At 50.3% G+C, this 17,067-nt stretch overlaps 2 protein-coding genes across 9 annotated transcripts in view; one reads left to right on the top strand and one right to left on the bottom strand.

Moving 5' to 3' along the window:
• Positions 1-698, top strand: part of matr3l1.2 (matrin 3-like 1.2) — a 38,539-nt gene extending 37,841 nt beyond the window's left edge. For all 5 annotated transcript variants that reach the window (XM_075482046.1, XM_075482047.1, XM_075482048.1 and 2 more), the window contains one exon: positions 367-698. In XM_075482046.1, coding sequence (XP_075338161.1) covers positions 367-408 — 42 coding nt within the window. In that variant the 3' untranslated portion in view covers positions 409-698. The remainder of the gene's footprint in view (positions 1-366) is intronic.
• Positions 694-14,708, bottom strand: LOC142398069 (uncharacterized). Of its 4 annotated transcripts, none has more exons than XM_075482039.1 (22): positions 14,559-14,708; positions 11,816-12,924; positions 11,639-11,700; positions 11,497-11,535; positions 10,461-10,537; positions 10,357-10,382; positions 10,149-10,271; positions 9,918-10,043; positions 9,532-9,648; positions 9,092-9,216; positions 8,547-9,019; positions 7,944-8,022; positions 7,746-7,870; positions 7,446-7,678; positions 7,228-7,297; positions 7,125-7,153; positions 6,920-7,045; positions 4,902-5,032; positions 3,969-4,821; positions 1,158-1,224; positions 867-988; positions 694-784 (listed from the first exon to the last, which is right to left on the bottom strand). In XM_075482039.1, the coding sequence occupies exons 2-22, from the start codon at positions 12,896-12,898 to the stop codon at positions 752-754; spliced, it is 4,119 nt and encodes a 1,372-aa protein (XP_075338154.1). In that variant the 5' UTR covers positions 12,899-12,924; positions 14,559-14,708; the 3' UTR covers positions 694-751. The 4 variants fall into 4 exon arrangements, with proteins under 4 accessions (XP_075338154.1, XP_075338156.1, XP_075338155.1 ...); XM_075482041.1 differs by having other exon boundaries at positions 7,446-7,675; XM_075482040.1 differs by having other exon boundaries at positions 10,357-10,379.
• Between the last annotated feature and the right edge of the window lie 2,359 nt (positions 14,709-17,067).

Genomic DNA, 17,067 nt, shown 5'->3' with positions numbered 1-17,067 from the left:
ATTTATTTCGGGAGTGGTCAGACCAAGAAGTAAATATACATTAAAGCTTGGAGTTTTTTCTTTTTTTTGCGGGGCTTGAGATAACAAAGCAATGTGGATGTAATGATATCGGCGCTTTCTAATTCACCGCGTGCACACGTCATGCAAGATTGAAACAAGGAAATAGCATTTATTGTCTTCACAGTAAAAGGGGTGGTGTATAAAGTGTAATTGTAACATATTGTATATTAAATTTAAAAAAAAAATAGAAAAATACTTTATTCATCTCCCAATGGGGGAAATTCAAATTAGTCAAGTAGCTCAACATTTACATTAATTATACTAATTCTAGTAAAAAATGATGACATCATTCCCTTTTTATTTCAGAAACATCTGGAGAAGAAGAAAGCCAAGAAGACGCCGGCGTAGGAGGCCCGAGTCTCCAGTTTTAACTTCTTTAGTTTATTGTTTAGATGTGAAGTTTTGGGCGGTTGTCATGGTGACGCCCTCTGATTGGACGCTGTCTTTTTGTTCTTGGACCGTGAACACGTAATGACTGCAGTGTTTTTGTATTAAAGGAGCAGTTCAACGTTTGAACACACAGGGCTCAGTCTAACACCTGAAATGTCGAACTGCCCCTTTAACTTTGTTTTGTGTCTGAATTTTACTGTTGGATCGTTTGATGGAAGTTTTCCAGAATAAACTCAGACTACATTTCACTTTTATTTTTACTTTATTTTCACAAAGTAAAAAAACACGAGTCTTGTGTCGTTCAGCTCGTCCACGGATCTTTCCCCGTCTTCTCCTGAAAAAATAAAACAACAAAAAGAACGTTAGAAAGCCGCCGTTGACGCCTCGGGGGTCAAACTGCTGGTTGCCATGCCGACCTGGTACTTGCTGTAGTGCGCCGGCGTGCTGCAGTGCTCCAGTTTGGCTTCGTCCTCGTCGATGAAGATCAGCTGACACAAGTTACAGAAGTAACCGACGACTGGGCGCACGAACTCTGCTCCTGCAACACAAACACCGAGGGCACACTGATCAGCTTTGAGCTGTGCTGAGGTCCAACAGGACCGAGTGATTTTAAGCCCCGTCTGAAGTCTTGTTGCCATGACAACACTGGGGTCAGAACAGATGTGGTTCACCAATCAGAGATACTAAGGTGTGTGGGGAGTTCTTACCGACTGGTTTGGCGGGTTTCTCGGGTTCTGCGGCACCCTCTGCGGGTTCGGACTGCGGTTCCGAGTCCTGAAAAAAGACCACAGATCAAACTCAGACCCGGTAAACTGTGCAGAACCAGAACCTCTGACACTTTAGGGACGGGGTCAGTGTCTTGTGCCTCCACTGATTGGTCCTTTAAGGCAAAAACAGTGATTTGTCTACTCCTTCAATGTGCGTTATTTCAACCTGCTATAAAGAAAACATTGAGGCAGCCCGTTGCGCCCGAATTTACCAAAAAGTTAGCATGCCGAGCTTCGTCTATTTACTGAAGTCTGTCATGACCGGTATCGTAAAGCTCTGAGTCTCCTGCACAATGATATGTCACCCAAATAATGGCACTTCCTTTCTATCAGAAACCAATCCTGAACGTCTAAAGGCGGATTTATAGCTAATGACAAAATCTCATTGGCTGCTGACGCTCCCGTGTTTAGCTTTCGCGGAATCTCTGAAAATGCCCCATAACACTGCAACAATTGCGCTTTGCAAGATGCAATAAAAGAAAATCTATTAGATCAGCTGATGAACCATCAGGAAGCAGCACACCTGACCGTAAACTGTGGTTAGGAAACCAAGGGGAGTTAATGAAAGAGGCTGGTCCTACATGTCACACGTCTTAATGAATTGATATGCGATCTTTTATTGTATTGAACTTGTATTATTTATTCTATATTAGTATTACTAAGGGCCTGATCATTCATTCTGTTTTTGAGCAATTGTATTCTAATTCATTTTTATTTATATAGCGCCAAATACAACAAATGTCATCTCAAGGCACTTAGATAATAAAGTCCAATTGGAATTCAATTAATTGTAATCATAATTATTCATAAAATAATCCAATTCAAAAACACTTTCCTAGCTAAGGAAACCAACAGATTGCACTGAAACTTTGTTTTTGGTCCAATCTCCCGTCCTGAGCGTATTAAATATCATCCATCATCTTCTCCGGGGATCGGGTCGCGGGGGCAGCAGCTTGAGCAGTGAAGCCCAGGCGTCCCTGTCCCCGGCCACTTCCTCCAGCTCTTCTGGGGGGACCCCGAGGCGTTCCCAACACAACCGAGAAACATAGTCTCTCCAACGTGTCCTGGGTCTTCCCCGGGGGCTCCTCCCAGTGGGACGGGCCCGGAACACCTCACCAGGGAGGCATCCTAACCAGATGCCCGAGCCACCTCATCTGACTCCTCGATGCGGAGGCATTCCACCCTTTTCCGGCCGAGGACCATGGTCTCGGATTTCCGACAGGCTCACCACCCGTGGGAGGGGCCGAGGGGGTCGGGTGCAGTGTGAGCTGGGTGGCAGCCAAAGGCGGTCTGATCCTCGGCTACTGAAGCTGGCTCTTGGGACGTGGAACGTCACCTCTCTGCTGGGGAAGGAGCCTGAGCTGGTGCGCGAGGCTGAGCGGTTCCGGCTAGATATAGTCGGACTCACCTCGACGCATGGCTTGGGCTCCGGAACCAGCCTCCTCCAGAGGGGTTGGACTCTCTTCCACTCTGGAGTTGCCCGTGGTGAGAGGCGCAGGGGATTTCTAGGCGCAGCCAGGGCATTGAGGGGGTCCGTGAGCGGCTGGGATGAGACTCAGCACCTCCAAATCCGAGACCATGGTCCTCTTTAAATACCGTTTTCTCAAAATCAGTTTTTTGTATTTTTCCAGTACCAATATCTCAGACTATGGAGCACATACTAACATCAAACTTTCCAGTTATACACTTAGCAGTATTCTGAAGATATTTACAGAAGGATTTGTTGATAAATCATTCCTGGCCTGATTTATGTGACATTAAAAAAAATATGGCAAAAATCAATGTTTTTTTAGGCTATGGACAGTACATTTTGATTTCCTAGGAAATCAAAGCAGATATCCTTGTGTAATTTTCTGTTCACTTTGTGAGTAAACAAAATGAGAAGAATTTTGCAAATGTGCGCATATTTAATGAGATAATGCCTAATTTGCATAAGTAATCAACTGAGGAAGTTTCATGATGATATCTGTTATTTTAAAATATTACCCTATTCACCTAGCCTGGCTGACGCGTCCAAATCTCGATGAGATGGTGGTCTGGCAACTAGGTGTGCATTTTCTCGTGCATTTGAGGCGTGGTTTACGAATACCTAGGGCCGTTTATAGGGCGCTACGAATGGCGTCTGGTTCTTCCCATGCTGCTTTGCGCGCGATTCATAGCCAATTGTATCACTTATACCAGATGACATATGTAGAGCCACAGAAATTCGACGAGCAAATACATCCTTCTTGGCAATGAAATCTTTCAACGCCAAACGTTGCTCTTTTTTAAAAGTAAACTTGCGTTCTAAGCTACTTAAAACACTTTCTAAGGCTGCATCGAACGGTAACGTTGTGTCCGCTGCCATGTTGGATTAACACTCTACAAGCTTCGGTGTCGCGCATAGACGTCGTCGTCGTCTTGCTGCCCCCCCCCCGTTCTGTGATTGGTTCCCTAACTCAGGCAAAAATAAGGGCGGTGGTTTCCAGGCTGCCTTTGCAGTGTGAATGAAATCGCGCGCAAAGCAGCATGGGAATTCCCAGGCTACTATTCACCTGTAGTGTCTCGCCTTCACTGTCCTACTATTCATCCAATCAGAAGAGAACTCTTACTGGCCCCACCCCCTTTTAAAGTGAGGCTGATAAGAGCATTTCCTGTCAAACTACCGCTGCTACCGGCTCATATGGTTCTGGTCAGTTTCTGATATCACGGCCCAGGCTGAATGCATATTTTGTGGGTAACTAAGGGAGGCAGTGGGCCTCCAGGTCCTACCTGTCCAGGTGGTTCTGGTTGTTCTGGACTCGTTGAATCTTTCCTCTCAGGTCTGGATGTTTTTGTTTCAGAACAAACTTCAGAGGACGTGTGGGTTCCGTCCATCGGCTCCTCCGCCACCTGTTTGCTTTCGGCCTTCTCTTCTTCTGGTTGTTCTTGACTCGTTGAATCTTTCCTCTCAGGTCCGGATGTTTTTGTTTCAGAACAAACTTCAGAGGACGTGTGGGTTCCGTCCATCGGCTCCTCCGCCACCTGTTTGCTTTCGGCCTTCTCTTCTTCTGGTTCTGGTTGTTCTGGACTCGTTGAATCTTTCCTCTCAGGTCCGGATGTTTTTGTTTCAGAACAAACTTCAGAGGACGTGTGGGTTCCGGCCATCGGCTCCTCCGCCACCTGTTTGCTTTCGGCCTTCTCTTCTTCTGGTTCTGGTTGTTCTGGACTCGTTGAATCTTTCCTCTCAGGTCCGGATGTTTTTGTTTCAGAACAAACTTCAGAGGACGTGTGGGTTCCGTCCATCGGCTCCTCCGCCTCCTGTTTGCTTTCGGCCTTCTCTTCTGGTTCTGTTTTGGGGGATTTCTGAGGCACAGCGTCACTCTCAGGGTTCCCTTTTCTTTTTCCTGGACTCTTTCCGGACCCGGCCTTCCTCTTCGGGTTCCTTCTGGTGGAGTCTGTGTCTGGAGGGGATCTGGGCTCAGCTTCTCTCTCGCACGGCTCGGGTTCACTTTTCCTCTCCCGGGTCTTCCTGGAGGACTCCCTCCTGCCCCTGCTGGTCGGGTCTGGGTCTGAGCTGCCGGATTTGCTCAGTCTTTCGCTCCTCCTGCGTTCGCTCCTCTTCTCATCCGACGGGACGTCCCACCTGCAGAGACAGATTACAGGTGAGTGACGGTTGGAAGGTGATGGGAAGGAAGCAGGAAGCGTGAGCTGGTAGTTTCTGACCCGTTCTCGAGTCGGTCGTATTTGCAGGACAAGCCACCGAGCAACCTGGAGCCGTTGATGCTGACGGGTTTGGTGTCCAGCTCCCGGGCAGCTCTCAGAGCCTCTGAGGTGCTCGACATCTCCACGAAGCCCTGAAAGGAAAACAGAGCGAAGGATCCTGAAAGGTTGCTTTAGGTCTGAGGGCCGGACTCAGTTCTGAACATGGTGGACCAGCTGGTTCTTATGGAGCTTACAGGATGCTATCGCACGCATACGTTCACACTACTACGTTATGAACATCTGCGCATTTATAAATCCTATCCTGCGCATTTGTAAATCGTCCCACAAATTTCTGAATCTGTCCCGCGTATTTGTGAATCTTGTCCCGCGTATTTGTAAATCGTCCAACGCATTTGTGAATCCTATCCAACGCACTTGTGAATCTTGTCCCGCGTATTTGTGAATCTTGTCCCACGCATTTGTAAATCTTGTCCCGCGCATTTGTGAATCTTTTCCCCGTATTTGTGAATTTTGTCCCGCGCATTTGTAAATCGTTCAACGCATTTGTGAATCTTTTCCCGCGTATTTGTGAATCTTTTCCCGCGCATTTTTAAATCTTGTCCCGCGCATTTTTAAATCTTGTCCCGCGCATTTTTAAATCTTGTCCCGCGCATTTGTGAATCGTTCCCCGCGTATTTGTAAATCTTGTCCCGCGCATTTGTAAATCGTCCCACGCATTTGTGAATCTTTTCCCGCGTATTTGTGAATCTTTTCCCGCGTATTTGTGAATCTTTTCCCGCGTATTTGTGAATCTTTTCCCGCGCATTTTTAAATCTTGTCCCGCGCATTTGTGAATCTTTTCCCGCGCATTTTTAAATCTTGTCCCGCGCATTTGTGAATCCTATCCAACGCACTTGTGAATCTTGTCCCGCGTATTTGTGAATCTTGTCCCACACATTTGTGAATCTTGTCCCGCGCATTTGTAAATCGTCCAACGCATTTGTAAATCTTGTCCCGCGCATTTGTGAATCCTATCCAACGCACTTGTGAATCTTGTCCCGCGTATTTGTGAATCTTGTCCCGCGCATTTGTGAATCTTGTCCCACGCATTTGTGAATCTTTTCCCGCGTATTTGTGAATCTTTTCCCGCGTATTTGTGAATTTTGTCCCGCGCATTTGTAAATCGTTCAACGCATTTGTGAATCTTGTCCCGCGCATTTTTAAATCTTGTCCCGCGCATTTTTAAATCTTGTCCCGCGCATTTTTAAATCTTGTCCCGCGCATTTTTAAATCTTGTCCCGCGCATTTGTAAATCTTGTCCCGCGTATTTGTAAATCTTGTCCCGCGCATTTGTGAATCTTGTCCCGCGCATTTTTAAATCTTGTCCCGCGCATTTGTGAATCCTATCCAACGCACTTGTGAATCTTGTCCCGCGTATTTGTGAATCTTGTCCCACGCATTTGTGAATCTTGTCCCGCGCATTTGTAAATCTTGTCCCGCGCACTTGTGAATCTTGTCCCGCGTATTTGTGAATCTTGTCCCACGCATTTGTAAATCTTGTCCCGCGCATTTGTGAATCTTTTCCCGCGTATTTGTGAATTTTGTCCCGCGCATTTGTAAATCGTTCAACGCATTTGTGAATCTTTTCCCGCGTATTTGTGAATCTTTTCCCGCGCATTTTTAAATCTTTTCCCGCGCATTTTTAAATCTTGTCCCGCGCATTTTTAAATCTTGTCCCGCGCATTTTTAAATCTTGTCCCGCGCATTTTTAAATCTTGTCCCGCGCATTTGTGAATCGTTCCCCGCGTATTTGTAAATCTTGTCCCGCGCATTTGTGAATCTTGTCCCGCGCATTTGTAAATCGTCCCACGCATTTGTGAATCTTTTCCCGCGTATTTGTGAATCTTTTCCCGCGCATTTTTAAATCTTTTCCCGCGCATTTGTAAATCTTGTCGCGCGCATTTGTAAATCAGCCAAATCAGGCTGATCAGAACCAAATGAGAACCCGAACAGCAGAAGAAGAGAGCGTGATATCTGACCTGGCGGCGCTGGCGGATCAGGAGGTACCGTACCACCGTGCCAAAACCTCCCATCAGTTTGATCAGCTCGACGTCGGTGAAGCGCAGCGGCAAGGTGCTGAAGAACACGACTCTGCTGGACTCTGACTGAAAGGGAACACGGACGTCTTACCGACCATCTCACAGGCTGGACAAACAGAACCTGAAGCGGTTCACCGGGTCTTACCTCACTGTTCTGGTCCTGGTGGTCTTCATCTGAAACACAAAGCAACACCACATCTGTAAACTCCCTCCTCTGATTCTGCTCCCTCGAATTAAACTGAGCCTACCATGGTCATCCGCCTCCACTTCATCCAGAGTGATGCAGCTGTCCAGGTCGACCGGGAACTCCGGTTCTGCCTGAAGAACAGAATTAAATCAGCGATCAGAACCGACAGAACTAATGTTCTGACACTGGAAAAACTGTGTTTCAGGTTATAAACACCCTGATGAAACAGAATGGAAAGAAAACCAGGCAGCAGAGCAGAGGCCCAATAAACGTTTTTACCTCGTCCTCCTCAGACTCCTCACTCTGCTGCTTCATCCCACTCTCCTCCTTCGGATCAGAACCTCCCTCCATCTCCTCCTTCAGATCAGAACCTCCCTCCTCCTCCATCTCCTCCTTCTGATCAGAACCTCCCTCTATCTCCTTTAGATCAGAACCTCCGTCCTCTTTCTGATCAGAACCTCCCTCCTCCTCCATCCCAGGTTTCTCCTGGTCAGTATTCTTCAGCTCCTCTTCTGGAAAACAGTAACAGTTAAATTTGCTGTTTCTGAGTTAGTTTAGCTCTCAAACTTGTGTTTTTACCTCTTTCAGGGGAGTTAACCCTCTCCTCCGGACAGCTGGATTCCTCAGCATCTTCCTCATCGACATTCTGTCCGTCCTCTGCGATCACCTCCATCCCCTCGATGTCGCTCTCCTCTTCAGAAGACCTGCAGACAGGAGATCCTGTGTTTTGACACCTTTGACTTGAACATCACTGACTGAGACTGCAGAGGAACTCACTGATCTTCCTCCTCCAGGTGTTCTTCTTCTGCAACATGAGGTTCTGTAGCTGTCTGTAGACCACCTGCTGAGCTGGACCCTGCACAGAAGAAAAAGAAGATGAAGAAGAAGACCACCGTCATGTAGACACAGAATCCATCAGCATCCACACCGACTGATTTCAGTCCATCAAAGATCCTCTAAACACAGGATGACCCTCTACAAGCTGCACTAATCTGAATCTATTTAACAGGCTGCGTCAGTTACCAAAACTATAGTGCCGTAGTTAGGCCTGTCCTTTGCTGTGGTTTGATGAACTTTGACGCATAGTTTACGGTAATTTTACATGTTGCTGCGTCGTTATCGGTAGTATGACGTGTTGTTTGTGGTAAGTCTTCGAATAGTTTGGCGCGTTGTTTGTGGTAGTTTGACGTGTTGTTTGTTGTGTCGTTTGTGGTAGTTTGACGTGTCGTTTGGCGTGTAGTTATCATGTCATTATCGCCGTGTTGTCATCCTCGTTTTGTTTAAAGCGTCGAACCGATGATGATGATGATAACGAAGGTTACTGAAAGTCAACGTCCCCATCTTGGACCTTGAGCCCTTCGTCAGGTTCTAGGTTCCCACCTGGTTTCTCTATTGACTCTGCAGACTGGTTCTGTCTGGAAAAACTGCTGCCGGACTTGGTTCTGGTCCTTTCTTCTTTGCCAGACTTGTCTCTGGACCTCGACTTAGACCTGGTTCTGGTCCTTTTTTCTTTGCCGGACTCGTCTCTGGACCTCGACTTAGACCTGGTTCTGGTCCTTTTTTCTTTTCCGGATTCGTCTCTGGACCTCGACTTAGACCTGGTTCTGGTCCTTTTTTCTTTTCCGGATTCGTCTCTGGACCTCGACTTAGACCTGGTTCTGGTCCTTTTTTCTTTTCCGGATTCGTCTCTGGACCTCGACTTAGACCTGGTTCTGGTCCTTTTTTCTCTTCCAAACTCGTCTCTGGACCTGGTCTTGTGGTCTCTGCTGGACTCCTTACTGCTACTGCTGCTGCTCCTCGCCCTCTTGGCTGTAACTGGTTCCTCTTCGTACCTCTTGGCTGTTGAAACCCGCCTGCAGAACAGAACCAGTGTTACCAACAATCTGTAATGACAGAACCAGAACCAGCGGCTCGGTCACACTCACATGAGGGTCTTGTACTCCGCAGAGAAGGACACGCTGATGGCTTCCCCATTGATCTTCAGAGTGTTGGATGAGTAATATTCAACCAGCTTCTGGGCGTCGGATGGGTTTTTCATCTCCAAAAATGCCTGAAAGACAAAGAACTCCCATTAAAGATGATCAGAACTACGTGGTCCAGTAAACCGAGTATGTTGAACAGATAAGCTTTAAGTGTTTCAGCTGCATGGTTTGTGGATTTCATCTCATGTTGTGTGTAAATAATTGAATAAAGTGGTAAATCTGACTCCTTAGCCAAGTCATTATTAACATTTTCCTTTCCAAAACAACAAAAAATAAAAAGTTAAATAGATAAAGTTCCATATTTCTGAACAAACATTTCCTCTGAGGTCGTATTTTCTCTCTAAAACCAGTTTGGGTTCATCTTCGTACAGCGCTGAGCTCACCTTGGACGGCAGGAACAGGGTGTAGAGCGGCTCGCCGAAGCGTTTGACCACACCGATCAGATCCGAGCATCCGTCCCCACCTTTAGGAGCCGGAGAGAAACTCAGCACCCGAGAGCTCTGAGGAGAAACATCATCATCTGTCATCACTTCCTGTGGTCATCGAACACATCAGAGGCAGCCAATCAGGACTCAAACAGAGTTACTCAGCCAGAACCCAACTTAGAAACACTGGTTCTGGTCCAGGAAAACTGCAGCTACAGCGGCACCGACCAATTGCAGGTAAAGACCCAACTACCTCTTATGTCAGGGTCTGGGTTCTGGAGAACAGAACCAGTGTAGGGCCCAGAGTCCCTCTCGGTTTCGGGGGGGCGGGGCTTCACTCCTACCTGCAGGAAGAGGAAGGCGGTGGACATGCTGAACTCGATCTTTTCCCCGTTCACCGTTGGCGGATTGTTACTGTGATATTTCACCAGGTCCTTGGCCTGATCGACGGAGTCCAGCTCCACGAACGCCTGCAGGGACCAACGAGAACACTGAAGACGTTTGGTACCACAGGGACCCGAGGCCCTCTGAGGCTCAGACGGACGCCGTGTGGGCGGCGGGCCGCAGCGACTCACCAAAGACGGGAACATCAGCATCTTGACGATCTTCCCGAAGGGTTCTGTCAGCTTTCTGAGGTACGCCTCGTCCACAGATTGGGCGGGAAACTTGGCGCACACCACCCTCCCTTTCTCCGCGGCCTGTTGGGAAACACACGCACACGTGTTCAGGCGGCGCCGCCGCAGCGGCATCACCGGCGTGATGGACGGCGGGTTTCAGTCTCACCTTCTGCTGCTTCTTACTCGGTGCTGCTGAAAACAACGAAGAACAGGTCAGAAACTCGGATCAGAACATTCAACAGAACCAACGGATCAATGAGACTCATTTACTTTGGCTCTGATTGGCTCTGTGAGCTCGTGGGGCGGGTCCTTCTTCATCCTTCCTCCTCTCCGATTGGTCGACATCCCTTCAACAGAAAGGTTACAAGGTGGAGGAACAGATGGACGAATAGATGGAGGTACAGATGAAGGAACAGATGGAGAAACAGGTGAAGGAATAGATGGAGGAACAGATGGAGAAACAGGTGGAAGTATAGATGGAGGTATAGATGGAGGAACAGATGGAGGTATAGGTGGAGGAACAGGTGGCGGTATAGATGGAGGAACAGGTGGAGGAACAGATGAAGGAACAGGTGGAGGTATAGATGGAGGAACAGGTGGAGGAACAGATGAAGGAACAGGTGGAGGTATAGGTGGAGGAACAGATGAAGGAACAGGTGGAGGAACAGGTGGAGGTATAGGTGGAGGAACAGATGAAGGAACAGGTGGAGGTATAGGTGGAGGAACAGATGAAGGAACAGGTGGAGGTACAGGTGGAGGTATAGATGGAGGAACAGGTGGAGAAACAGGTGGAGGTATAGGTGGAGGAACAGATGAAGGAACAGGTGGAGGTATAGGAACAGATGGAGGTACAGGTGGAGGAACAGATGGAGGTATAGATGGAGGAACAGATGAAGGAACAGGTGGAGGTACAGATGGAGGAACAGATGAAGGAACAGATGGAGGTACAGGTGGAGGAACAGATGGAGGAACAGATGGAGGTATAGATGGAGGAACAGATGAAGGAACAGGTGGAGGTATAGATGGAGGAACAGATGAAGGAACAGATGGAGGTATAGATGGAGGAACAGATGAAGGAACAGATGGAGGTACAGGTGGAGGAACAGATGAAGGAACAGGTGGAGGTATAGGAACAGATGGAGGTACAGGTGGAGGAACAGATGGAGGTATAGATGGAGGAACAGATGAAGGAACAGGTGGAGGTATAGATGGAGGAACAGATGGAGGTACAGGTGGAGGAACAGATGGAGGAACAGATGGAGGCAGAACTTTTCCTCCAGCTGACCACAGATGTGCTCTGACTCACCTGTTGATGGTTTCCATGCGACAGTCCCAGTTAGGAAACCTGGAGAGGAGGCGGAGTCATGAGAACAGTAACAGTAAACGTGCGTGAGCGTGTGAGCGTGCTCGTGTGGATGTGAGCGTGCTCGTGTGCATGTGAGACTCACTTCTGCAGCAGGCTGAGCTGGCCGTCAGCATGAATGGTGCCATTGATGTGCTGAATCCAAACCTGAAACACAAACAGGAAGCTGATCAGTCTCCGAGCCGACGGCCTCATTTCCCATCATCCCCTCTGCTGCGCCCGAACACAGGCCCCGCCCACTGCAGGAGGCGGCTCAACTTACCCTCTCGGACAGCACGGTAATATCACACAGAGAGCACGAGTACGGGTACATGGGCGGAGACATCCCGTGGAAGTCCAGAGCCTGTTTCCTGGAGGGCATGGCGGCCCAGCTGCTCTTGGAGGAGAGTCTGGAATCGTGGCGAGCCTCCCGGGGGCCGGCCTGCTGCTCGCCAAGAGGCGGCGCCGTTCTGTAGGGGCCGGCCTGCTGCTCGCCAAGAGGCGGCGCCGTTCTGTAGGGGCCGGCCTGCTGCTCGCCAAGAGGCGGCGCCGTTCTGTAGTCACTTCGTCCAGGATCAGAGACACGAGCGGGGCGAGGTCTTGGCGCTGGTCCTGCCGGGCTGCAAGAGGGAACCGGACCAGTCTTACCGTAATCAGAGGCGCTGGGTCGGTGGTCGTAGTCCGTCACGTGTCTGGATGATGAAGACGAGGAGGAGGAAGGTGGTGCTGGTCTGACGGAGCCGCCGGGCGAGGGCGTCCACCAGCGGTCCTGGAGAGACTCGGGTGGGGCTGTAGACTGGTTCAGGTTCAGCGGGTACTGGACCGGCTGGCTGCGCAGCTGGTTCCAGTCCCTGGAGGCGGAGCTCGGAGAGGGTCGATGGGCGGAGCTGGAGGCGGAGCTAGAAGAGGGTCGATGGGCGGAGCTTGAGGGGCTGGCAGAGGGTCGATGGGCGGAGCTGGAGGCGGGGCTATGAGAAGGTCGATGGGCGGGGCTTGAGGGGCTGGAGGCTGTAGGGGGAAAAGGTTTGACGGTGCCCCTCTTCCCTTTGATCTGTTTCAGGATGTGCGGCAGGGACTCGACGGTCAGGACGTCTTCGGGCAGCTTGGCGAGCAGGGCCAGGTCTGCGGGCTCCAGGCCGCAGCTGTTCAGGATGCTGAGGACGCCGTCCTGCGGGCACGAGGCCGCCTGCAGCGCCGCCGAGCTCTGAGACGCCGAGGAGGACGAGGAGGCTGAAAGGTAGGACGAGGAGAAAGACTCCTGAGGCGGTCTGTAGAAGTCGCCGTCGGCCGCGGAGGCGCGATGCCGCGAGCCGGGCCGGAGGTCGGAGTCAGACGGCGGGCGGCGGTACGGGTAGTTGTTAGACATGATGGAGAAATGCTCGTGGGCGCCTCCTGCAGAAAGAAGCGTCGGGAAGACAGGAGACGTTACAGAAGGCTGGAGGAGGCGTCCTGGAGAAAACAGAAGAGTCTGACAGCATGTGATCAGCTGACTGTTGGGAAGGAGGAGGAACCAAAACATCTGAGACGTTCGCTTTAAGAAACGGGTTCCAACGCATTTACAGAAAAGAAAAGAGAACTTTCATTCGTATTCAAAGCTTCTTTTAAAGCTAATTAAGTGAGAATATTTAAACCTTTAATCAGAAATGACTGACTCTGACCTAAAATTAAAAAAGTAAAACAGTTAAAGAGTCTTTAAAACGTTAATGTGACTGAACTTCATTATGAAACTGAACCAAACGTAGAACCTGCAGCAGCAGCACTCAGTGGAAGCTGTTCTGGAGTCCCAGAGAGACAGAAAGTTTGCAGAATCTGCAGGAACAGCGTTCTGGAAGCTTCTGCAGCCAGCAGGTCACCTGCTGACAGGTGAGGGTGTCCGGGTTAGGGTTAGGTTGCCCTAAACCTGTTCAGGATCGGGTGTAACAGCAGCAAAGGTTCAGCCTCTCCAGCAGGGACGGGTCGGGGCTCATCTGTGTGAAGGTGTGGGGGGGCATCAGGGTCCATGGGGGGGGCTTCATCTGTGTGAAGGTGTGGGGGGGCATCAGGGTCCATGGGGGGGGCTTCATCTGTGTGAAGCTGCCCCTGATGCCGAGCTGGATGTTGGAGTTCTGCAGAGACAGATGCTGCCATCCAGGTGACGACTTTTCAACCGACTGAAAGCTGGGATTCAGCAGGAAGTGGACCCAGATTCCTGTGAAAAACTCAGTTCCCAAAGAGTTAAGAAGGGTTGTTAAAGGAAGCTGATGGAAGCTGATGGAGCAGGAAGCTGATGGAGCAGGAAGCTGATGGAGCAGGACTCTGGAGCAGGACTCTGGAGCAGGACTCTGGAGCAGGACTCTGGAGCAGGACTCTGGAGCAGGACTCTGGAGCAGGACTCTGGAGCAGGACTCTGGAGCAGGACTCTGGGGCAGGACTCTGGGGCAGGACTCTGGGACAGGACTCTGGGGCAGGACTCTGGGACAGGACTCTGGGGCAGGACTCTGGGGCAGGACTCCGGAGCAGGACTCTGGAGCAGCTTTCACTGAGTGCTGATGCTTCAGATTCTATGTTTGGTTCTGTTTTCTAAAGCCAAAGGTGGTCAGAGAAGATGCTGAGAATCAGCTTCTCTGTTAAATAAAGGCTCAAACTGATCAACTTAAATGAATAAATTTAAGACTTTGTTGCACTTTAGAAAACTTTTCTGAAAATGGGGTTTGAATTTCAACGCTGATTAAAAAAAAAAAAACATTCATCAATCACTCAAACAGAAGTTTGTTGATCTGTTTCTGTCCACATAAACGGTCTGAAATACATCTGATGCAAAGCAACAAATAAGGAAAAACATGCATAATAAACACAACAAACGGGTTTCTGTGCTCCATGATAAACCAGTCGGTCAGATATGATGCAAAAACTGCGAAATGTTTGGTTAACAGCGTTAGCCGTTTAAACTAACAGCGTTAGCCGGTGGAGCTAACAGCGCTAGCCGGTGGAGCTAACAGCGCTAGCCGGTGGAGCTAACAGTGGGCAGGAATAACGGACAGACTCACCTCAGAAGACAAAAAAAAAATCGAACTAGCAAATAAATTAACAAGATATTTGCTGTTCGTGTCGTTTATGTTGAAATCCGGCAAAAATGAAGCAATTTAAGAAGCGATCCCCGAACAGATGCAGACAACTCTTCTTCTGCGTTTTTTATTAAATGTTGTAAACAGAATCTCTGTCGCCACCTAGTGATGAAACATGTAAATAACATAATAACATGTCCGGCTGTATAGTTACTCCGGATGGTATTTCCTCAGCTTCTGGTCCCACAGTGAGTTATTTCTGACCAGAAACTGTCCTCTGACTCACATATGAAACAGGTTTCTAGGACTGCCTTCAGTTATCAGGCCCCTCTCTGAGGAACCAGCTGCCAGTTTGGGAGGCAGAGCCTTCAGTTATCAGGCCCCTCTCTGTGGAACCAGCTGCCAGTTTGGGAGGCAGAGCCTTCAGTTATCAGGCCCCTCTCTGTGGAACCTGCTGCCAGTTTGGGAGGCAGAGCCTTCAGTTATCAGGCCCCTCTCTGTGGAACCAGCTGCCAGTTTGGGAGGCAGAGCCTTCAGTTATCAGGCCCCTCTCTGAGGAACCAGCTGCCAGTTTGGGAGGCAGAGCCTTCAGTTATCAGGCCCCTCTCTGTGGAACCAGCTGCCAGTTTGGGAGGCAGAGCCTTCAGTTATCAGGCCCCTCTCTGTGGAACCAGCTGCCAGTTTGGGAGGCAGAGCCTTCAGTTATCAGGCCCCTCTCTGTGGAACCAGCTGCCAGTTTGGGAGGCAGAGCCTTCAGTTATCAGGCCCCTCTCTGTGGAACCAGCTGCCAGTTTGGGAGGCAGAGCCTTCAGTTATCAGGCCCCTCTCTGAGGAACCAGCTGCCAGTTTGGGAGGCAGAGCCATCAGTTATCAGGCTCCTCTCTTGGAACCAGCTGCCAGTTTGGGAGGCAGAGCCTTCACTTATCAGGCTCCTCTCTTGGAACCAGCTGCCAGTTTGGGAGGAAGAGCCTTCACTTATCAGGCTCCTCTCTGAGGAACCAGGTGCCAGTTTGGGAGGCAGAGCCTTCAGTTATCAGGCCCCTCTCTGTGGAACCAGCTGCCAGTTTGGGAGGCAGAGCCTTCAGTTATCAGGCCCCTCTCTGAGGAACCAGCTGCCAGTTTGGGAGGCAGAGCCTTCAGTTATCAGGCCCCTCTCTATGGAACCAGGTGCCAGTTTGGGAGGCAGAGCCTTCAGTTATCAGGCCCCTCTTTGTGGAACCAGCTGTCAGTTTGGGAGGCAGAGCCTTCAGTTATCAGGCCCCTCTCTGTGGAACCAGCTGCCAGTTTGGGAGGCAGAGCCTTCAGTTATCAGGCCCCTCTCTGTGGAACCAGCTGCCAGTTTGGGAGGCAGAGCCTTCAGTTATCAGGCCCCTCTCTATGGAACCGGCTGCCAGTTTGGGAGGCAGAGCCTTCAGTTATCAGGCCCCTCTCTGTGGAACCAGCTGCCAGTTTGGGAGGCAGAGCCTTCAGTTATCAGGCCCCTCTCTATGGAACCGGCTGCCAGTTTGGGAGGCAGAGCCTTCAGTTATCAGGCCCCTCTCTGTGGAACCGGCTGCCAGTTTGGGAGGCAGAGCCTTCAGTTATCAGGCCCGTCTCTGTGGAACCAGCTGCCAGTTTGGGAGGCAGAGCCTTCAGTTATCAGGCCCCTCTCTGTGGAACCAGCTGCCAGTTTGGGAGGCAGTGCCTTCAGTTATCAGGCCCCTCTCTGTGGAACCAGCTGCCAGTTTGGGAGGCAGAGCCTTCAGTTATCAGGCCCCTCTCTGTGGAACCAGCTGCCAGTTTGGGAGGCAGAGCCTTCAGTTATCAGGCCCCTCTCTGTGGAACCAGCTGCCAGTTTGGGAGGCAGAGCCTTCAGTTATCAGGCCCCTCTCTGTGGAACCAGCTGCCAGTTTGGGAGGCAGAGCCTTCAGTTATCAGGCCCCTCTCTGTGGAACCAGCTGCCAGTTTGGGAGGCAGAGCCTTCAGTTATCAGGCCCCTCTCTATGGAACCGGCTGCCAGTTTGGGAGGCAGAGCCTTCAGTTATCAGGCCTCTCTTTGTGGAACCGGCTGCCAGTTTGGGAGGCAGAGCCTTCAGTTATCAGGCCCCTCTCTATGGAACCGGCTGCCAGTTTGGGAGGCAGAGCCATCAGTTATCAGGCCCCTCTCTGTGGAACCAGCTGTCAGTTTGGGAGGCAGAGCCTTCAGTTATCAGGCCCCTCTCTGTGGAACCAGCTGCCAGTTTGGGAGGCAGAGCCTTCAGTTATAAGGCCCCTCTCTGTGGAACCAGCTGCCAGTTTGGGAGGCAGAGCCTTCAGTTATCAGGCCCCTCTCTGTGGGACCAGCTGCCAGTTTGGGAGGCAGAGCCTTCGGTTATCAGGCCCCTCTCTGTGGAACCAGCTGCCAGTTTGGGAGGCAGAGCCTTCAGTTATCAGGCCCCTCTCTGTGGGACCAGCTGCCAGTTTGGGAGGCAGAGCCTTCGGTTATCAGGCCCCTCTCTGTGGAACCAGCTGC

This window comes from Odontesthes bonariensis, chromosome 13 (genome assembly GCF_027942865.1).
Source record: "Odontesthes bonariensis isolate fOdoBon6 chromosome 13, fOdoBon6.hap1, whole genome shotgun sequence".
Lineage (NCBI taxonomy): Eukaryota > Metazoa > Chordata > Actinopteri > Atheriniformes > Atherinopsidae > Odontesthes > Odontesthes bonariensis.
The sequence above is the reverse complement of the archived record's forward strand: the minus strand, read 5'-3'. Positions and strand labels throughout refer to the sequence as shown.